Source organism: Bos taurus, chromosome 18 (genome assembly GCF_002263795.3).
Source record: "Bos taurus isolate L1 Dominette 01449 registration number 42190680 breed Hereford chromosome 18, ARS-UCD2.0, whole genome shotgun sequence".
In the NCBI taxonomy this organism is placed as follows: domain Eukaryota; kingdom Metazoa; phylum Chordata; class Mammalia; order Artiodactyla; family Bovidae; genus Bos; species Bos taurus.
The window spans coordinates 55,425,891-55,447,532 of NC_037345.1; the positions used below are offsets into that span (position 1 = coordinate 55,425,891).

Sequence of the window (21,642 nt, forward strand, 5' to 3'; positions counted from 1 at the left end):
CTGGCAAGAATACTGGAGTGGGTTGCCATACTCTCCTCCTTCTCGACTCAGCAGGGATCGAACCCGCTTCTCCTGCATTGCAGGCGGATTATTTACCCACTGAGCAACTTGGGAAGCCCTACAGCCCCTCAGGATCTCTCTAATCGCTAGCAATTCAAACCTGTTTCAGTGTTCCCTATATCGTGCCCCGAGGTCACCGTGCGCACCCCCTCCCCAAATCTTCCGTGGTCAAAGTTCCCCCATCTCCTGCACCCAGGTTACAGTGACACCAAACTGTTGTTCCTGTTGTATCCTCAAACTCCGCTCCTTAGGTCACTGTGTCTGCGTAATTCAACCCTGAGACATTTTGTTCCCAATTTCTGGTTCCCCAGTACGAAAAGCCACAGGCCCGGGCAGTCAGATTCTGAGTCCTTCCCCGCAGGACGTCTCCTTGTTTTTCTTCCCACCTGCCCAGTCCTTCTCCCCTACCACCTAGGCTGGAGCCGCAAGGGTGCGGCGCCCAGGCGGCTCCCCGCCTCCGCCGCGGCCAATCAAGGATTGCCGCACACACCCCCGCCTCGGCCAATCCCGCAGCAGCGATGCAGCCCCACCTCCGCACCCGGGGGACTTACCCCCGATGGGGCCCCTCGCCCCATCTGGAGGGGGCGGCCAGACTCCGCTCCCTCCCAGCCAGGGAGTCCACACCGCCTAGTTCCCTCCTCCTCAAACCCTGGAGTCCAGATCCCAGCCCTTTCTCCCTCTGACCCGGGAATGTCAACCGCCTAGCTTTCTCTTCCCTCATTATTTTTGGTGCTGGGCAGCCTCCTACTCCGCTGCAAGCGAAGTCAAAGCTCCTTTCCCCTAAGGGCCAAGAATAAAGTGGAGGCCTGTTTGCTTAACCCCCTCCATTATCTCCTAATTAGAGCTTAATTGACTCTCCCTTGCGGGCCTTTTTAATTAGCTCGCCGATGAAGCCAACCTGCAATACTTTTCCCAGGAGCCCTGGGCTGCAGTCTCCTGCCGCAAGGCCTGCCGGGAGTTGTAGTCCCTCGGGTCTAAGCCACGCGTGGGAATGCGTGGGAGCTGGGTGGGGCGGGGTCGGGGGACCCGGTCCTGGCATGGTAGGACTCATAAAGGGTCGGAAATAAATGCAGTGATGCCCTCCTCCTCCTGGTTGCAAAGTGCTTTTATGGGAAACTGTGGGGTGGTTTGGCACATTGGTGAGTGGTCTGAATGTCTACAGTCGGGGCTGGGGTGGGTGGAGTGCTGCACCTCAGAGGCAGAGGGTGGAAACTGGGATTTGGGAGACAGAGTTTGGGGTGGGAGGACGCTCATCAAGGAGGCCCAGGTGGAAATGTGGGAGATCAGGAAGGGGTGGTGGGGGCCTCCGCCGGGGCGGCCTGGCCTGCCTTGCGCCCATACCCCAGCTCCGCACCCCCGGTCACGAGCAGCTCAGTCCCCGTGCAGAAGGTGGCTTCGGAGGCCAAGAACACAGCAGCAGCCGCCACCTCAGCTGGCTGGCCCATGCGGCCCAGGGGCTGGGGAGAGACAAGGGGGAAAGGAGAGTCACGAGGAGCCCCCACCTGACCTCCACGCCCACACCACCTCGACCCGGGCCCCACTCCTACCTGGGCCAGAGTGCCCTCTCGGATTGTAGCAGTGGGGTCAGGTGTTGAGGCCGCCAGCTCTTCCCACAGAGGGGTCCAGATGTTTCCAGGGGAGATGCTGGGGTGGGGGAGCAGAGGAGGTCAGGGAAGTCCAATGCACACACTGCCCCTTGGGCTCACTCCCTCAAGAGGCTCTCAACCCACGTGAAGCTGCTCACCAGTTGACACGGACGCCATACTGACTCTCATCCAGGGCCAAGGCTTTGGTCATTGCTGTCACTGCCCCCTGCAGAAGACAGGGCATGGAGAAAGTTCAGAGGAAATGAGGTTCCTTCTGCCGTCTCCTCCCATCCCTGAAGGAGGGCATGGCAACCCACTCCAGTATTCTTGCTTGGAGGATCCCATGGACAGAGGAGCCTGGCGGGCTATTGTCTACGGGGTCCCAAAGAGTCAGACACGACTGAGCAAATGACCTGGCACGCATGCACCCAACCAGGGGGCGTCAAGCAGGGGCATCGGAAGAGGGAAGTCACACTCTCTCTGCAGGTTACCTCCGGCTGCACCAGGCTCTGTTTCCAGGAAGGCCAGGTGGCCGTGCCTCAGGCCATACCTCAGGGCTGAGACACCTGGAGGAAGGGGCAGGGTATCTCGGCGGTGTACCTTGGTGGCCACGTAGGGAACCGCTTGGGACTGGCCAATCGCCCCAACCAGGCTGGAGATGTTGATGACATTTCCCCGGCTCTTGCGCAGGTGAGGGAGGGCGAGCTGGGGAGACAGAGAGCGGAGTAAGCTGCCCAAGCCCCTGGATCTCCCCCCAGCCCCGTTGAAATGCCTCCTGGCCGTCTCCCTGATGTGCTCACGAGCGGATCTGGGTGCCTTGTACAGACAGCAGCCAGGGCTCCAGGGCACCTTCTGTGGTTTGCCCTGTGGTCTCTGAGTAGCAGCCCTTGAGGAGTCTGTCTTTATCTGAAAGGAATTTTTCTTTCTTTTTCTTTTTTTGGCTGCACTGTGCCTTCATTGCTGCAGGCAGGCTTTCTCTAGCTGAGGAGAGTGGGGGCTACTCTCTATTCTCTACAGGGCTTCTCTTGTGGTGCACGGGCTTAGTTGCCCCGAGGCATGTAGGATCTTCCTGGACCAGGGTTCAGATGTGTGTTTCCTGCATTGGCAAGCAGGTTCTAAACCACTGGACTATCAGGGAAGTCCTGGGAAGGATCCTTCTGTCTCTTGGCCTGCCTGCCTCTCTCTCTCTCTCTCTCTGCCTCTGTCTGTCTCTGCCTCCCCCTTCTGTGTCCCTGACCCCCTCTCTCAGGGTCCCTGTGCCTCTCTCTCTAGCTCTTTGTATATTACTCAAACTCCTGTTCATTACAAGATAGGAAAATTAAAGATAGACCAAGATGGCTGCATATGTTACAAAAAAAGAAAAAAAGGGAGGAATCCCTTTTATACATGAAGGGGAAGATAAGTTTCTCTGAGTTTCAGGGAAAACTCTGGTCCAAACGTGACATGGCAGACCTTCATGAAATGAACTCCCTACTCTGCCAACCCTGCAACCCCCTGGCCACCCGGAGGTCCCTAAACTAACTCTCAACTCTCTCTCCCTTTCCTTTTCTCTTCACTCCAGTCTGTCTCTGCTCCTCAGTCTCGAATGACCTTGAGTAAATTCCAATTCTATCCCTCCCCTTGCTTGCCTTGGGCAAGGCCCATTCCTATCGCTAAAGATTGATTAATGGGTACAAGGTGGCTCCCCCCAAGGGATACTCAGAATGGGAAGCTAATCTATTCCCTTTCTGTATCACCCCACCAGCTCTTGCAGACCTCCACTCCCTCACAAAACAGCCTCTGCCCCATCCTCAGTGCTGTATCTTCAGATATTCCCCCAAGTGTTCCAACCTTAGGGCCTTTGCACTTGCTATTCTCGCTGCCTGGAATGTTTTTCCTGATATAGCATGTGACTTACTCCTAGGGTGACCAACTCTCCCCAGTTTGTCCAGGAGTGAAGGGTTTCTGAGGACACAGGACATTCAGTTCAGGGCTGAAAGGGGATAGTCCTATCCCCTCAGCAACTTTAGTGCAAATGTTACCTCCTCAGTGAGGTTTCCCTGACCATTCTATTTAAAACATATATTTTTTTTAAAGGATGGCTAGGTGTCCAGCTCTGTAAGAATCTGGCTTATTAATCCCAAGTGGCCATCCACACATACATTCAACATGCTGTGACTTTCTTTTTTGGCAGCACCTCAGATCTTATTTCCCTGACCAGGGATTGAACCCACACCCCTACGGAGGAAGCACGGAGTCTTAACCACTGCACCACCAGGGAAGTCCCTACCATTCTATTTAAAACTGCAACCTGCCTATCCCTGGGTCCCCAGCCATTTAACTCCCTCCTCTCCCCTACCCTGGCAAGGTGAGGTCCGTGGGAGCTGAGCCAGGCTTATTCGCCACCTCATCTCAGCACTGGGCACACAGCTAGTGTTCAATAAATATTTGTCCCGTACTCCTGTGGCCCCTCTCCAACCCTCACACACACTCCTCCCCAACCCCTCCCCACATGCTGGCTCCTCCCCCACCCCTCCTGCCAAGGTCACCTATGCCTGTGTGTGGCCACATCAAGGACCTGCTAGTCTCTTATCAGCCTGACCTCTGCGCCTCCCTCCCTTGGACAACCCGACCTAAGAGAGCCTGGCTCACTCAGCAGACACACTGTAGCCTCACCCTGGCCTGACTCCATTTCCCCTAAATGTTGGGGTTCCTGGGTCCGCTTCTTGCCTTCCCTGTTCTGCCATGGGAGGCCCACGTTCCTGGGTTTCCATGGGCACCTCCTAAGTCTCCCTCGGAGCCCCCTTGTGGAGCTGGACCTGCCACCTGCGGGCATTTCCATCTCTGTGTCTCAAGGGCAAAACTTAAGTGTTGGGTCCTCCCAAACCTGCCCCCATCCCTGGCCCCCAGTCTCTGACGTGGGGTCCACTCCCACTCAGCGTCTCAAATCAGAGTCTCAGGAGATGTGGGGGGGGGGCTTCAGGTGACTCCCCCTTGGGTCCTCAACTGACCCATCACCAAGGTGCTCTTAAATCTCTACAATTCCCTAGCTCACTAATTCATTCAACCAACATATCATGAGGACCTACTGTGTGCCAGGTAGCAGGGTAAAAGCTGGGGATACTGCAGGAAACAAGCCTGGGAGAGATTTCTGCCCTCATGGAGCTCAAGTTGCATGGGGAGGCAGCCAGAAGCAAATGCAAGTGCACTGTGGAATGTTCTAGAGTGTGTTTGGGCTTCCCAGGTGGCTCAGTGGTAAAGAATCTGCCTGCCAAAGCAGAAGACTTGGGTTTGATCCCTGGGTTCGGAAGATCCCCTGGAGAAGGAAATGGCAACCCACTCCAGTATTCTTGCCTGGGAAATCCCATGGACAGAGGAGCCTGGTGGGCTACAGTCCATGGGGTTGCAAAGAGTTGGACACAATTTATCGACTAAACAACAAATAAAGAGTGTGACTGGGGACACGGAACCAGAAGGAGAGCAGGATAAGGGAGAATGGGAGTGTTGGGCTGGGTGCAGTTTCAAACAGGGTGCCCAAGTGAAGGCTTTGGGAAAGTGCGTGTATGCTCAGTCATTTCAGTCGTGTCCAACTCTTTGAGACCCCATGGACTGTAAGCCTTCAGTCGCCTCTGTCCATGGGATTCTCCAGGCAAGAATCCTGGAGTGGGTTGCCATTCCCTTCTCCAGGGCATCTTCCTGACTCAGGGATTGAACCTGTGCCCCCTGCAGTGGAAGCACGGAGTTCTAATCACTGGATGGCCAGGGAAATCCCAGATTTGAGCATTTTGAGTCCAGGCGTGAGCTGTGGGCATCTCTTAGAGAAAACCATGCCAGGCAGCAGGAACACGGAGTGCAGAGGCCCTGAGGCAAGACCAGATGGGGTGTGTTTGGCAACAAGAAGGGCATTGTGGAGGGAAGTGACATCAGAGGAGCGATAGGGGTCAGATTGCGTGAGGCCTTGAAATGCAAGTGCGCAAATGCAACCGCCTCCTGATGTCAGTTCCTACCCCACTCTGCCCTCTGATTTCTTCCTCATACAAGAGCTAGAGTTGTCTGTTAGTAGTAACGATCTTAGTATTCATGGGCTAACATCATCTTCCCGGCTGGCACTAGTAGTAAACAACTTGCCTGCCAATGCAGGAGTTGCAAGAGACACGGATTTGATCCCTGGGTCGGGAAGATCCCCTGGAGGAGGGGCCTGGCAACCCACTCCAGTATTCTTGCCTGGAGAGTCCCATGGACAGAGGAGCCTGCTGGGCTACACTCCATAGGGTCACAAAGAGTTGGACAGGACTGAAGGAATGTAGCATGCACATCACCTTCTTGCTCAAATGCTTTCGATGCCTCCCTGCTGCTCTTGAGGTGAAGACCAGATGCCTCAGGGATTTCCCTGGCGGTTCAGTGGTTAAGTCTCCACGCTTCCAAATGCAGGAGGCGCAGGTTCTATCCCTGGTCAAGAAACTAAGATCCCACGTGCCACTCAGCATGGCTGAAAAATTAAAAAAAAAAAAAAAGACCAGATGCCCCAATAGGGCCCTCCAGGCCCCGTGTATGTGCCCCTCAACCCCTTCGTGCACCAACCCCTTCCCTCAGCCTTGGGTCCTCAACAGACCAAGGCACTCTTGAATCTCTACGATTCCCTTGCTCATTAATTCATTCAACCAACATTTCATGAGGACCTACTATGTGCCAGGTAACAGGGTAAAAGCTGGGGACACTGCAGGAAACAAGACTGGGAGAAACTTCTGCCATCATGGAGCTCAAGTTGCATGGGGAGGCAGCCAGAAGCAAATGCAAGTGCACTGTGGAATGTTCTAGAGTGTGTTTGGGCTCCTAATTCTCTCTCAGGGCCAGGCCTCTGCACAGCCTATTCCCTTCCAGGAATGTCTGCACTTCTGTGTACCTCCATTAAGGACCCACCGGACTCTTAACCGCCTGACTGCCTCCCCTTCAGACACCAATCTCTCCCACCTCTCCCCGAGTTAACATCTCTCATCTTTCATTTTCTCCAGGAAGCCTACCATGACTTCCAGAACACACTCACTCATATAAACTCGTCTCTTGTTTATTTGGTAACACTTGGCTGCCCTGTGACTATAAACTCCACAAAGGCAAAGACCACGTGGTTCACCCCGCAGCACCTACAAATGCTTGCTCAGTCTTTGATGAGTAAATAGATAAGTGAACGGATGGGTCTCTAAGAACCAATCCAGCTCTGAGCGCTTACGATGGACACTCCAGTGCTCAAATGCCTTCCGTGAACACCCTCCTGACAAGATTCTCTTTCCTTAACTATATAAACATCCCAACCTCCTCTGGCGTTTTCTCTAACCCGGGGAATGGCTAACTTCGCATCAGAATTCACCAGGGAGGTCAAAGACCCAGAGATTCTGACTCAGGAGGCCTGGCTGGGGTCCCAAGAATCAATATTTATAGAGCTTACAAGGAGGCGCTTCCCTGGTGGTCCAGTGGCTAAGACTCCAAGCTCCTAATGCAGGGGGCATGGGTTCGATCCCTGGTCAGGGAGCTAGATCCCTCGTGCCACAACTAAGACTCAGCACCGCCAAATAAACAGGTAAATATTTTTAAAAATAAATAAAGGGCTTGCAAGGGATGCTGGTGGTGATCCTGATGGTGGTGATGAAGGTAGTGATGATGATGGTGGGAGTATGATGCCAATGATGTTGAAGATGGTCATGATAATGATGGTAAATGATGATGGTGGTGGTGATGGAAGTGATGGTGATTAAAATGATGGTGAAGGTGGCCATCATGGTGACGATGGCTATGATGAGGTTAATGATGATGATGATGGCAATGGCAGTCATGGTGGTTATGGGTATGATGACAGTGGTGGCAAGGGCAGCAACTTACGCATGTTGACAAATTTCTTTGCAATAGGCACTGGGATAGAGGCAAAAACAAGCAGACAAAAGTCTCTGCCCTCTGAAAAACCAGAGGCAACAGGCAGACTTTGGAGCTTGGTGTGAACAAATCAACTGTTATTAATAATAAGACATTTGGGAACAACTAGGTGAAAATCCCATGGATGGAGGAGCCTGGTGGGCTGCAGTCCATGGGGTCTCGAAGAGTCGGACATGACTGAGGGACTTCACTTTCACTTTTCACTTTCATGCATTGGAGAAGGAAATGGCAACCCACTCCAGTGTTCTTGCCTGGAGAATCCCAGGGACGGGGGAGCCTGGTGGGCTGCCATCTATGGGGTCACACAGAGTTGGACATGACTGAAGCGACTTAGCAGCAGCAGGTGACTTTAAATAGGGCTTGGGCATTAAATGGTATTAAGAAATTACTGTTCATTTTCTTAGGAGATCTAATAGTAATTTGGTCATGTAAAAAAATCTTAATTTTAATTTTTAACATGAAGTCAAATTTTTCATTGTTATTCTTTTTTTTTTTTTTGCCACCCCAAGCCACTTGTGGGAGTTTTAGTTCCCTGACCAGGGACTGAACCTGGGCTCTTGTCAGTGAAAGCACTGAGTCCTAACCACTGCACCACCAGGGAATTCCCTAAATGTATTTTTAAATTAAAACAGTATTTGGCTGTCCTTTGCCTCTTGGGAGTGGAGGGTAACTCTTGGGTTCATGTTTCTCCATGACTCCCAGAGTGTCCGCAGGGAGTGGCCCCCACTTGCCCTGGTGATGCCCTTCATTGGCTCCCTGACAACTACTCCCCAGGCTGAAGACAGCAATTCACGGGATGGCTTTCCATCCACCCTGCCCTTCAATCCCCACCTAGGCTCTGCTTATGGGGGAACCCCAGCTAACACAGGTGTGGCCACGAAACTGTGATGACAAGAATTCTAAAAATCTGAATAAGAAAGTTTCAAGATTAGCTAAGACCATGGTATCAATGTTAGTCTTACTGTGATTTCGTAGAAGAATGTTCTTTTGATTTTAGGAAATACCCTCCAAAGCACTATGGGTAAAGAGACATCATACATATACATGCAGGCTCAGTTATGTCTTTGCAACCCCATGGACTGTAGCTCGCCAGGCTCTTCTGTCCATGGAATTCTCCAGGCAAGACTACTGGAGTGAGATACCATTTCCTTCAGGGAATCTTCCCAACCCAGAGATCGAACGCGAGTCTCTTGTAGCTCCTGCATTGGCAAGTGGGTTCTTTAACACTTGCCCCACATGGGAAGCCCTCAAAATAGATTGCAACTTATTCCTAAATACAGAGATAGAAGGATATAGCAAATACAACGGGGAGTCTGGATATACAGGAATTCTCTGTACTATACGGGAAATATTCTGTAAGTCTTAATTTATGTCAAAATAAAAATAAATAAATGTTCTAATCCATTGGTAGTATTCATGAAGTTCTTACTAATGAAATTATATGATGTCCAGGTACGGGATGGTAGAAGGCAATGGATACAACAAGCTTAACAAAATGTTTCTAATATAATTGGACTTCCTTGAAGATTAGTGGTTAAGACTTCTTGGTCAGGAAGTTTCACATGTCACACAACGTGGCCAAAAATAAATAAAATACATTTGCCTTGGAAAATATTTATAATTGCTAAAGGCAAATGGAGATGGAGAATTTCTCGGGTTAAAATCTACCTGGGTGGTTTCTGCCCCAGGGCCTTTGCTACTCTTTGGGCAGCAAAACATCCTACTTCTCTACTTCCTTCACTTCCATTCAAAGTTCAGCTCAAGCCTTAACCTTTCCCTTCTACTCCTCCCAGGCTTCATTTGCCCAATATGTATATCAGAGACTACAGACTGAGTAGCCACAAGAAACAGAAATGGAGCAAGGTTCACAATAACAGTGATACCTTGCAGAGAGTAAACTGGGTGCCAGGCATGTTCTAAGGGCTTTGTGGGTATTTAATCATATTCAATTCTCAGGACAACCATGTGAATTAGCTAATGCTATTAAGCTTCAGCAATATGTGAACTGTGAACTTCCAGATGTTCAAGCTGGTATTAGAAAAGGCAGAGGAACCAGAGATCAAATTGCTAACATCTGCTGGATCATTGAACAAGCAAGAAAGTTCCAGAAAAACATCTATTTCTGCTTTATTGACTATGCCAAAGCCTTTGACTGTGTGGATCACAATAAACTGTGGAAAATTCTGAGATGGGAATACCAGACCACCTGACCTGCCTCTTGAGAAACCTGTATGCAGGTCAGGAAGCAACAGTTAGAACTGGACATGGAACAACAGACTGGTTCCAAATAGGAAAAGGAGTACGTCAAGGCTGTATATTGTCACCCTGCTCATTTAACTTCTATGCAGAGTACATCAAGAGAAACACTGGGCTGGAAGAAGCACAAGCTGGAGTCAAGATTGCCAGGAGAAATATCAAGAACCTCAGATATGCAGATGACACCACCCTTATGGCAGAAAGTGAAGAGGAACTAAACCGCCTCTTGATGAAAGTGAAAGAGGAGAATGAAAAGTTGGCTTAAAGCTCAACATTCAGAAAATGAAGATCATGGCGTCTGGTCCCATCACTTCATGGGAAATAGATGGGGAAACAGTGAAAACATGTCAGACTTTCTTTTTTTGGGCTCCAAAATCACTGCAGATGGTGACTGCAGTCATGAAATTAAAAGACGCTTACTCCTTGGAAGGAAAGTTATGACCAACCTAGATAGCATATTCAAAAGCAGAGACATTACTTTGCCAACAAAGGTCCGTCTAGTCAAGGCTATGGTATTTCCAGTAGTCATGTATGGATGTGAGAGTTGGACTGTGAAGAAAGCTGAGCACTGAAGAACTGATGCTTTCGAACTGTGGTGTTGGAGACTCTTGAGAGTCCCTTGGACTGCAAGGAGATCCAACCAGTCCATCCTAAAGGAGATCAGTCCTGGGTGTTCTTTGGAAGGAATGATGCTAAAGCTGAAACTCCAGAACTTTGGCCACCTCATGTGAAGAGTTGACTCATTGGAAAAGACTCTGATGCTGGGAGGGATTGGGGGTAGGAGGAGACGGGGACGACAGAGGATGAGATGGCTGGATGGCACCACCAACTCAATGGACGTGAATTTGAGTGAACTCTGGGAGTTGGTGATGGACAGGGAGGCCTGGGGTGCTGTGATTCATGGGGTCACAAAAAGTCGGACACGACTGAGCGACTGAACTGAACTGATTCAGCTTCCTACTACAGATGAGAAAACCTAGATGCAGAGAGACTGAGTAACTTGCTCAATGTTATAAGCAAGAAGTGACAGAGAACCCAGGCAGGCAGATGCCAGATCTAGACCCTCAGCGGTCTCTGCACCAGCCGTTCACAGGTAAGAGTCACAGGAAGGAGACCCAGGAGGGAGAGCTTGGGACTGGGAGAGTCAGGCCGCGTCTGGCAGACTGTCTCTCTCCCTGTGGGTCCAGCTGTCAAATTTCCAGGAGAAACCAGAAAACCGGTTGTTTATGAGAAATTTCTCTCTCTCCCTTTTAAAAATGCTGATAGCTAATGAGGGAGGGAGAGAAAGAAAAAATATATATAGGGCTTCCCTGGTGGGGCTCAGTAGTAAAGAATCCACCTGCCAATGCAGAAGACACAGGTTCAATCCCTGGTCCGGGAAGATCCCCCATATTGTGCAGCAATTAAGCCTTCATGCTGCAAATACTGAAGCAGGAGGAACCTAGAGCCCGTGCTCAGCACCAGGAGAAGCCACTGCAGTGAGAGGCCCCGCTCACAACAACTACAGAGCAGTCCCCACTCTCCACCACTAGACAAAAGCCTGAGCACAGCCAAAAAATTTTTAATTAAATTAAAAAATATATATATATGTGCACACACATATCCTTTATGGGCTGTGATTTATGACTGTCTTACTGTACAGAGGTGCTAATCTTCCTCTTATTATTATTATGCCACGCCCCACAGCTTTCAGAGTCTTAGTTCTCAGACTGAGGATTAACCCCACACCCTCAACAATGAAATCACAGAGTCCTAACCACTGGACTGTCAGGGAATTCTGGCTGTGCTTAGTCACTCAGTCATGTCCGACTCTGTGACCCCATGGACTGTAGCCTGACAGGCTCCTCTGTCCATGGGGATTCTTCAGGCAAGAATACTGGAGTGGGTTGCCATGCCCTCCTTCTGGGAATCTTTCCAACCCAGGGATCGAACCCAAGTCTCCTGCGTTGCAGGTAGACTCTTTACTGGTCTGAACCACCAGGGAAGCCCATGCATACTGGAGCAGGTAGCCTATCCCTTCTCCAGGGGATCTTCCCGACCCAGGAATCAAACCAGTGTCTCCTGCATTTCAGGCAGATTCTTCACCAGCTGAGCTAGGCACCAGTCTTAGAAGCTGAACAGAAACTGGGGACAGGAGCCAAGGCTGACTGGTTGAGCAACAAATTATCCAGTTTCCCTGGGGACATTTCACCTGGATCTCCGACAAGATCTGGGGAGCACTTGAGCATCCCCACACAGGTGACCCCTGGCCCACAGAGTGGGCCTCTGCCCTCTGATTATATTGTGTTTTTTTTAATATTTACTTATTTGGCTGTGCCGGGTCTTAGTTGCGTCACACGGGATATTTTTCAGTTGGGGCCTGTGGGATCTAGTTCCCTGACAAAGGATGGAATGTGAGCCACCTATATTGGAGGTGTGGAGTCAGCCCCTGGACCCCCAGAGAAGTTCCAGTTTATAGGTTTTTTTTTTTTTTTTTTTCTGAGCTCCTTTAGCCTTGGGCTAGCGGGCTCCAAACTGATGTCTTCAAGCCTCAACCCCTGCTCTAGATGCAGGGCTCCCACGTGGGAATCCGGTTAGCATCTCTCATTCAACAGTCCCCCAGGCCGTGTACTTCTCCCCCGGCCTTCCCAGGGCAGTGGATGGCCACACACTTCTGCCAGTTGCTGGGGATGGGGGTGAGGGAAACAAACGAATCAGAAACAGACTCCACCGCCCCTTTCTTTGGCAAATCTGCCCCCACATCTAGTCTACTATAAGGAAATCTTTACAATCCACCATGACAATGCATACAGAATCGGACTGTTTCTCACCAAATCCACCAGACTGGTGGCCTCCGACATCACCTACTCCAGCCTGGACCACCCCATCAGCACCTGTTTACTGGCTTTGCGGCCTCTGCCCTCGTGCCCCACTCTGTTCCCCACGCGGCTGCCAGATGGCACAATATCCCACTTACAGCAGTTTGAGTTCCTCTGCTCTGAATACTCTATGGCTCCTGGCTCAGTTCAGTTCAGTCACTCAGTCGTGTCTGACTCTTTGCCACCCCATGGACTGCAGCATGCCACGCTTCCCTGTCCATCACCAACTCCTGGAGCTTGCTCAAGCTCCTTTCCATTGAGTCGGTGATGTCATCCAACCATCTCATCCTCTGTCATCCCCTTCTCCTCCTGCCTTCAATCTTTCCCAGCATCAGGGTCTTTTCCAGTGAGTCAGTTCTTCGCATCAGGTGGCCATCAGGTACTGGAGCTTCAGCTTCAGCATCAGTCCTTCCGGTGAGTATTCAGGATTGATTTCCTTTAGGACTGACTGGTTTGATCTCCTTGCAGTCCAAGGGACTCTCAAGAGTCTTCTCCAACACCACAGTTCAAAAGCATCAATTCTCTGGTGCTCAGCTTTCTTTATGGTCCACCTCTCACATCCATACATGACTACTGGAAAAACCATAGCTTTCACTGTATGGACCTTTGTCAGCAAAGCAATGTCTCTGCTTTTTAATATGCTGTCTAGGTTGGTCACAGCTTTTCTTCCAAGGAACAAGCGTCTTTTAATTTCATGGCTGCAGTCACCATCTGCAATGATTTTGGAGCCCAAGAAAATAAATGGCTCCTGGCTCAGTCAGCGTCAAAGCCAAGTCCTCTCTGGGGTTTCCCAAGCCCCAGCACGATCTGCCGTCAGCTTATGTCCTCTCCCTGCTTCGCCTGTGTTGTCAAGCTCCCTTCTCACTGTAGATTTCCACCCCAGGGCCTTTGCACTGGCTGTTCCTCTGCTAGATTGCAATTGCTCACACACCTCCTTGGGGGCTTGCCTCAAATGTCACCTCTTAGAGAAGCCTTCTGACTACCTACCCTGTCTAAAAGAGCACACACATACACACACACAAACAGAAAAACAAACAAAAACCTTATCTGGTAAAGATTATACTGAATTGTTTACAGGTGAAATATGATATCTGAGATTTACTTCCCTAGAGGTTCAGACGGTAAATAATCTGCCTGTAAGGCAAGAGATCTGGGTTCCGTCCTTGGGTTGGGAAGATTCCCTGGAAAAGGAAATGGCAATCCACTCCAGTATTCTTGCCTGGAGAATTCTATAGACAAAGGAGCCTGGCAGACTACAGTCCATAGGGTTGCAAAGAGTCAGACACAACTGAGCCATTAACACTTTCATTTTTCACTCCAGAAAAGATAAAAGAAAAAAGTGAGGAGTTGACAAGAAGCAAGAATGGTAGAATATTGATTGTTAGGACTGGGTGATGGGTATGCGGGTTCAGTACTATTAATACAATTCTCTGTGTTTTCATGCATGCGTGTAAAATGCCACAAGAAAAAGTTTTATAACATAGCATTTACACTTGCCCATCCTTCTTGATCCGCTTACCTCTCTTCACTTTTTGGCACAGCACTTATCACTCCCTGATGTTATATCATATTTCCTGGCTTACTGTCTGTCTCCCCCATGAGAATGTTGGCTCCCCAAGGTCACAGCTCTTTGTCTGTTTTGTTCCCTGCTGCACGGCCAGTGCTTAGCATGTGTCTGGTGCTAAATAAATGTTTGTTGAATGAGTGAATACAGAAGTATTATGATGGGGAATTCTCTGATGGTCCAGTGGTTAGGACTCCAAGTTTCCACTGCAGGGGACATGGGTTCAATCCCTGGTTGGGAAAATAAGATCCTGCAAGCTGCTAAGTAGCGCCCCCAAAATGTATTATAATAAAAAATAGAAGTAATCAACTAATTAAAATTTATTTTATTTACTAATGATGGGGCTCCCTTGGAAGTCCAGTGGTTCACCTTCCAATGCAGGGGGTGAGGGTTTGACCCCTGGTCAGAGAGCTAAGATCCCACATGCCTATCGGCCAAAAAACCAAAACATAAAGCAGAAGCAATACTGCACCAAATTCAATGAAGACTTTTTAAATGGTCTACATCAAAAAAAAAAAAAACAACAACACCTTACCAAAAAAGAGAGTAAACTATAATCTTAAAAAATACTTTGATGAAAACAAGCTGTTATCATAGAGAATGAACATATAGGTGTGAAAGTGAAAGTCGCTCAGTTGTGTCCGACTCTTTGCAACTGGGATTCTCCAGGCCAGAATACTGGAGTGGGTAGCCTTTCCCTTCTCCAGGGGATCTTCCCAACCCAGGAATCGAACCGTGGTCTCCTGAATTGCAGGTGGATTCTGTCCCAGCTGAGCTACCAGGGAAGCCCCATATATAGGTGTAGATGCCACATAAGCAAGGATGATCGGGAAGGGCCTTTCTGAAGATGTGGTATTTGAACTGAGACAGTAAATAGGAGGCGGTTATAGCAAGCTTCAGAGGAAAGGCATAGGGGTAGAGGGGGGATGCTCTTTCCTCCTAATAGCTATTCGTTGGATGGCAAAGCTGTATCTGTCTATTACTGACTCCTTGTCCCAACCCCTCCCTCCATATCCTTAACATCCCTCACCACACCATGCTGGAAGGTTCTGGAAGGTTGCTAAGAAGATGGGGCTATGTAGCCAACACAGGTAGCTTTGGCTGGATATAGGGATCTATGGGCATTTCTTTTCTACGAAGAACGGAGCCCTTCCGGAATAAGATCAAAGCAAGGCACACAAAACATTTGGCTCTTAGACAAAGTGGGTCTGAAAAGCTCATGGTCAGGAGGTCACCCAGGCCTGGTGGCGGGGACCCCAGCCTCACCTTGGTCAGGGTGTATGTCCCCAGCAGGTTCAGCTCCAGCAGCTGGCGAAAGCCCTGGGCGGAGGTCTCCTCGGGCCACTGTGGGGGTGGGTCTAAGGGTCGGGTGAGAGAGAGACGGACGAAAGGATGAGGGAACCATGAAGACAGGAGAACAGGGAAGGGAAACAGGCATGCGGGGGCGGAAGGGGGTGGGGGGCGGAGAGCGTGGGGTGGGGAAGAGCATGGGGGGTGGCAGACGAGAGGGTCAGGCGTCCTGAAGAGGAAAGGAGGCTGCATAATGGTTACTAAAAAAATAAGCATCCAGCTGGGTTAAGAAGATGGAGTTTAGGATTTCCCTGGGGGGCCGATGGCTAAGAATCCACCTCCAGTGCAGAGTACATGGGTTCGATCCCTGGCCCAGGAAGATTCCACATGCCCCGCGGGCAACCAAGCCCACGTGCCGCAGCCACGAAGCCCAGGCTGCAACTGCTGAAACCCCTGTGCCTAGAGCCTGTGCTTCACAAGAGAAGCCATCTCCTCACCAGTTGCCAGCACCTCGACTAGAGAACAGCTTCCTGCTTTCCGAAACCAGAGAAAGCCCTCACGCAGCAACAAAGACACAGCACTGCCAACAAAAAATAATAAAAACAAATTTTAAGATGTGGTTTATATGTACAAATGGAGTATTACTCAGCCTTAAAAAAGGAAATTCTGCCATTTGCAGCAACCTAGAGAATATTATGCTTAGTGAAATAAGTCAGATGGAGAAAGACAAATGCCGTATGATATCACTTGTATGTGGAATCTAACAAATAATATAAATAAATGTATTAATATATGCAAAATGGAAACAGACTCAGATATCGAAAACAAACTTGTGGTTACCAAAGGGGTAAAGGAAGGAGGGAGGAAAATTTGGGGGTATACAAGATGAAAAAACAAAATCAGAAAACTAGGGGTCTGCAAACTCCTACAGATACAAACTACCATGTATAAAATAGATAAGCAACAAGGATATACTCTATAGCACAGGGAATTGTAGCCATTATCTTGAAATAACCCAGGATGGAATATAGTCTGTAAAAACAGAGTCACTCTGCTGCAAACCTGAAGCGAACATAATACTGTAAATCAACTATACATCAATTAAAAAATTTAAAAGAAGCAGCAAGAGAGAGAAAAAAAAAAAAAACTTGAAAGCAGTCACAGGGCCAGAAAACCTGGGTTCAAACCTCAACCCTGCCATCTCTTAGCTGTGTGACCTCAGGCAAGTCACTTTGCTTCTCTGCGCCTGTTTGCTCATTTGCAAAATGAGGGTAACACCTCATTCTCAGAAATTTCACAAGTCAATATTTGTGCCTGACACCCAGTACAATAAATGTGTTTAAGTCAGTAGAACTGGGTAGATAGTAGACGGACAGGAAAATCAACATTCAGAAGAAAAGAGGCAGGAAAGATACGCACAAGAACAGGAAAATTAAAAAAAAAAAAAAAAAAACCTGGGAAAAATGGCCCCCAAACCTTCCAAAGGCTTTAGGAGTCAAAGTGGATGAAGAGGGTCTTCCTTGGTGGTCCAGGGACTAAAGATCCCACGCTCCCAATGCTAGGGCTCGGTCCCTGGTTAGGGAACTGGACCCCACGTGCGGCAGCTAAGACCTAGCACAGCCAAATAAATAAATATATTATAAAAGTGGATGAAAGGAAAGAGAGATGGGAAACAAGATGACGGACAATTAAGGAAATGTTGGGTATTCCTCCTGGAGACCCAGGGCTTATGGCTTTGTTTCTTTCAGAAAACAGTTCAGCTTCAGAGAATCTAGCCCAGATCTTATATCCAAAACCACCCCTGCCATTCTCTAAGCCCTCAATCAGCTTTATTTTTCTTCAAGGCCATTATCACTACGGGATATGTTAATATATACAACCAATTCTCATTCTTCGGGGCAATTATAGTCCACAAAGTCACAGAAAACACTGAAGTAGTGAATAGTGACCCCACTGCTTCTAAGGGGAAGTATGTATATATAATATTACATTATAACATATACATACTATGGACTGAATGCTTATGTCCTCCCCCAGATTTCATACATTCAACTCCTAACTTCAGGGCTTCCCTGGTGGCTTAGTGGTGAAGAATCCACTTGCCAATGCAGGAGACATGGGTTTGATCCCTGATCCAGGAGGATCCCACATGTAGCAGAGCAACTAAGCCCCACCACTGAGCCTGTGCTCTAGAGCCCTGGAGCCACAACTACTGAAGCCCACTCGCTCTAGAGCCCGTGCTCCACAACAAGACAAGGCATCACAATGAGAACCTTGAGCACTGCACTTAGAAAGTAGACCCCAGTCTCTGAAACTAGAGAAAAATCCGTGCATCAACAAAGACCCAGCACAGCCAATATATATATATATAAACTGTTACAAGAAAAAAACCCCTAACTTTCAATAAGATGGTATTTGGAGGCGGGGGTCTGTGGGAGTTAAGTCATGAGGATGGAGCCCTCTTGAATGGGATTAGTGCCCTCATAAAAGAGACCCCAGTGAGGTCCTTCGTTCCTTCCACCTTGAGTGGGGCCTCACCAGACACCAAATCTGCCTCTGACTTGATCTTGGACTTCCCAGCCTCCAGAAATAAATGTTCATTGTTTAAGTCACTGAGTCCATGGTATTTCTATTATAGCAGCATGAGCAGACCAAGACAGAACATATTGTGTTATGTGTATCGTGAACATCGTGCTCCTGCTCAGTCGCAACAGTCACGTCCATCTCTTTGGGATCCCATGGACTGTAGCCCACCGGCTCCTCTGCCCATGGGATTCTCCAGGCAAGAACACTGGAGTGGGTTGCTACGCCTTCCTCCAGGGGATCCTCCGGACCCAAGATGGAACCTGAATCTCTTGCGTCTCCTGCACTGCATTACCGCTGAGCCACAGGGGAAGCCCATATAGGCACATATGTACATGTGTACAATTATGTTTCTCTAACATAGATTATAATCTTAAATCCTAAAAATAACTCGGACTGGTGGACTCATTTATTTTGCAAATAAAGCAATGGAGACTCAGGAATGTAGCTGACTTGCCTGGGGCTGCCCCACTCCAGGTACCAGAGTTAGGATTCAAGCCTGTCCAACTAGCCCCAGGGAGGCTTACAAGACACTGCCCTCTTCTGTCTCCACCTCTGGGCATCTCTTTGTTTGAAAGCTGAACTCAGAGGGCAGAGCATCACCTTCTTTGACCTTAGCTGGGAACACGTGCTGCTGGTGACTCAAACTTTTGCCTCTCTGAACTTGTCCGCAAACACCCAGAAAGCACAGTGGGATTCTGAGGTTACAACCCACACCCCCACCAAGTAGGTGAGTTCGCAAATACGGAATCTGTGAATAAATGAGTATTAACTATATCTGCTTTTTATTGTCTATTTCCTTACTTTACAATGTGAATCCCATGAGGACAGGAAGTGAAAGTCGCTCAGTCATGTCCGACTCTTTGCAACCCCATGGACTATACAGTCCATGGAATTCTCCAGGCTAGAATACTGGAGTGGGTACCCTTTCCCTTTTCCAGGGGAATCTTCCCAACACAGGTATCAAACCCAGGTCTCCTGCATTGCAGGCAGATTCTTTACCAACTGAGCTATGAAGACAGGAAAGCTTGGTGGATTTTGCTCACTGCTAAATCTCCAGTCCCTAGGACAGAAGGTAGAGTATAAGCTAAAGCTAAGCTAAGTCGCTTCAGTCGTGTCCGACTCTGTGCGACCCCATAGACGGCAGCCCGCCAGGCTCCCCCGTCCGTGCAGTATAGTAGATTCTCAATAAATATCTGCCGAATGGATCAAGCACATGGAGAGAAAGGAGTCACTAGTATCTCTTTAAATCCTTACAACAAGAGGAGAGCGCAGCCCAGAGAGAGTAAGTCAATTGCTCAACGTTGCCCAGCCAAGAAGAAAGGCTTCTTTCTACCACGGTGTGTGATCCCAGTCCAATCAGTTCGCCTCTCTGAGTCTCAGTGTAGCAATGTGAGGCCTTGTTATAAAGGGTAGTCATTAATTGGATGGCAATTTCTCTTAAAAGCCTCCACACCAAGCCCTATAACCCATGTGTGGAAAATACGTCTTCCCAGTCATGGAAAAAGAGAAGGGCCATCAGCCTTGCTTCCTAGATAAGAAACAGGCTACAAGATGGAAGTTATTCATCCAAGACAGTTCCCATAATTATAAGGCTGAGCGGTTACACTGTTCAGTACAATGACTCTATAACGATGATGAGAATGGTCATTTTCATTTTAGAAATGTAGAAACGGATGCAGAAAGGACTAAGGGCACAGGCCTGGGAGCACACAGCAGGGGTAGAGCCAGGCTTGGGGTGAGAAGCCAGGAGGTGGGTTGACACCACTGGGGAAAGGCCCTCAGGCCTCACGACTCACGGTAGCCAGCGTTGTTGACTATGCAATCCAGGCGGCCAAAACGGCGGATGGTCTCAGAAACGAGGGTCTGGGGAGAGAGAGGTCTTGTGAGTGAGCGGTGCTGGCACCAGGTCTTATAGAGCCAGGGGTCCCAAAGGCGAGGTGGGGACAGGAGTCACAGTTGAGGGGCTGGAGCCCAGCGGGCTGGTGACATTTGCACTGCGGTCACTACCCTAGAGACCTGGGACTGGGGACAGATGTCGGAGATACTGACTAGACAGAAGGAATGGAAAGTGAGGAAAGAGAAAAGAATCTTGCAGAACGAGACCCCCTGTGAGGAATGTATTTATCCCAATCCACGTGACAGCTGTGACAGAGCCTTGAATGAGTGGGAGGTAAAAGCAAATCCTCCCAGGAAACAAAAGACCTGGTCAGTACAGTTAGGGAAAGCCTTGAAGTGATACTGAGCTGAACGGTACAATAAAGCCAGGAGAACGGGGAAAGGCAGAGGGAAACGGCATGTGCAAGAGCTTTCGGGGCGGCCAGGGGAGGGGGGGTCGTGGGGAGAGAGAACCAATTGGACATGGCGGGTAGTAGAGACAGAAAATACGCTCACCCTCACATCTTCCTCCCGAGTCACGTCACAGAGCAGAAAGACAGTGCCAGGAAGCTCTCGCTCCACCGCCCTGCCCCTGGCCTCTGCAGGAAGAGAAGGGCTGAGGGTCTGGACTTCAAAGTCTGAGGGAGGAGGGGGCTGGGGGGCCGGATCCTGGGTCTGAAGGAGGAGGGAGCCAGGGGTTTGGACTCCTGGGTCTACCAGAAGAGGGATCTAGGGGCCTGGACTCCTCCTGGAGGGTTGGGGATGAGGACTGAGGGACCCTCACTCACCATCTTTGTCACAGATAACCACTTGTGCACCGCTTTCCACTGAGAATAGGAAAAGAAGAGGTGACCCCAGCGAAGACCTTGGCGAAGGCCTCTGCTGCCCTCTAGTGGCCACTTACGGTGGGTGGGGCCCGTCTCCCACTCTGCTCCCCTCGTGACCCCAAAGTCTCATGATGACTCCCTAGGACAGAGGGCAGAAATTTTGACAGATACTCTTCTGGGTTACTCTAGGTGCCTGCTGGGGCTCCTGAGCCTGCCTTCCTGGGTTCCAGAGTAAACCCGAAATCTGCAAGAGACATCGTCCCCCAAACCGCCTGTTTGCAGAGACAGCTGAGAACACAGAAACGGCGTTTGGAAATCTGCCAAAATCTCAGGCCCTAGGCAACCACTGCCTACCTTTTCGTTCACTTTGCAAACCGGATCTTGTAAGATAAGAATCTAGACTCCAGTATGCTACTGCTAAGTCCCTTCAGTCGTGTCCGACTCTGTGTGACCCCAGAGACGGCAGCCCACCAGGCTCCCCCGTCCCTGGGATTCTCCAGGCAAGAACACTGGAGTGGGTTGCCATTTCCTTCTCCAAGACTCCAGTATAGGACCTACTTTTTCTCACACCCATTAGTTAGCCCTCGGGGGTCCCTCCTCTCCCAGATTCCCAATATTTAGAGCCAGCCAGACCCCATTCACCGAAAGCTCGAACGATCCCGGCTCCTATGCCGCGGCCGCCGCCGGTCACGATGACCACCTTCCCAGCATAGCGCGTTCCCATTGCCATTCCGCCAGACACCGCCTCTCCTCTGTCAGTCACTCCGGGCTTCTATCCACCTCCAAAGTCGGGTGAGGTAGTGGGTCGAATCGTAAATAGGGGCCGGATACTGGAA

General features: G+C 49.6%; 1 protein-coding gene across 1 annotated transcript; it reads right to left on the minus strand.

Annotated features, from left to right (window-relative positions):
- Positions 1 to 1,169: 1,169 nt before the first annotated feature.
- On the minus strand, positions 1,170 to 21,579 carry HSD17B14 (hydroxysteroid 17-beta dehydrogenase 14; the record flags this gene model as incomplete). Its single annotated transcript, NM_174701.2, is given in 9 exon segments — positions 1,170 to 1,517; positions 1,608 to 1,704; positions 1,805 to 1,872; positions 2,247 to 2,351; positions 15,495 to 15,586; positions 19,901 to 19,967; positions 20,496 to 20,578; positions 20,768 to 20,806; positions 21,449 to 21,579. Coding segments are annotated over 9 exon segments (813 nt in total). The 3' UTR covers positions 1,170 to 1,343.
- Positions 21,580 to 21,642: the final 63 nt, after the last annotated feature.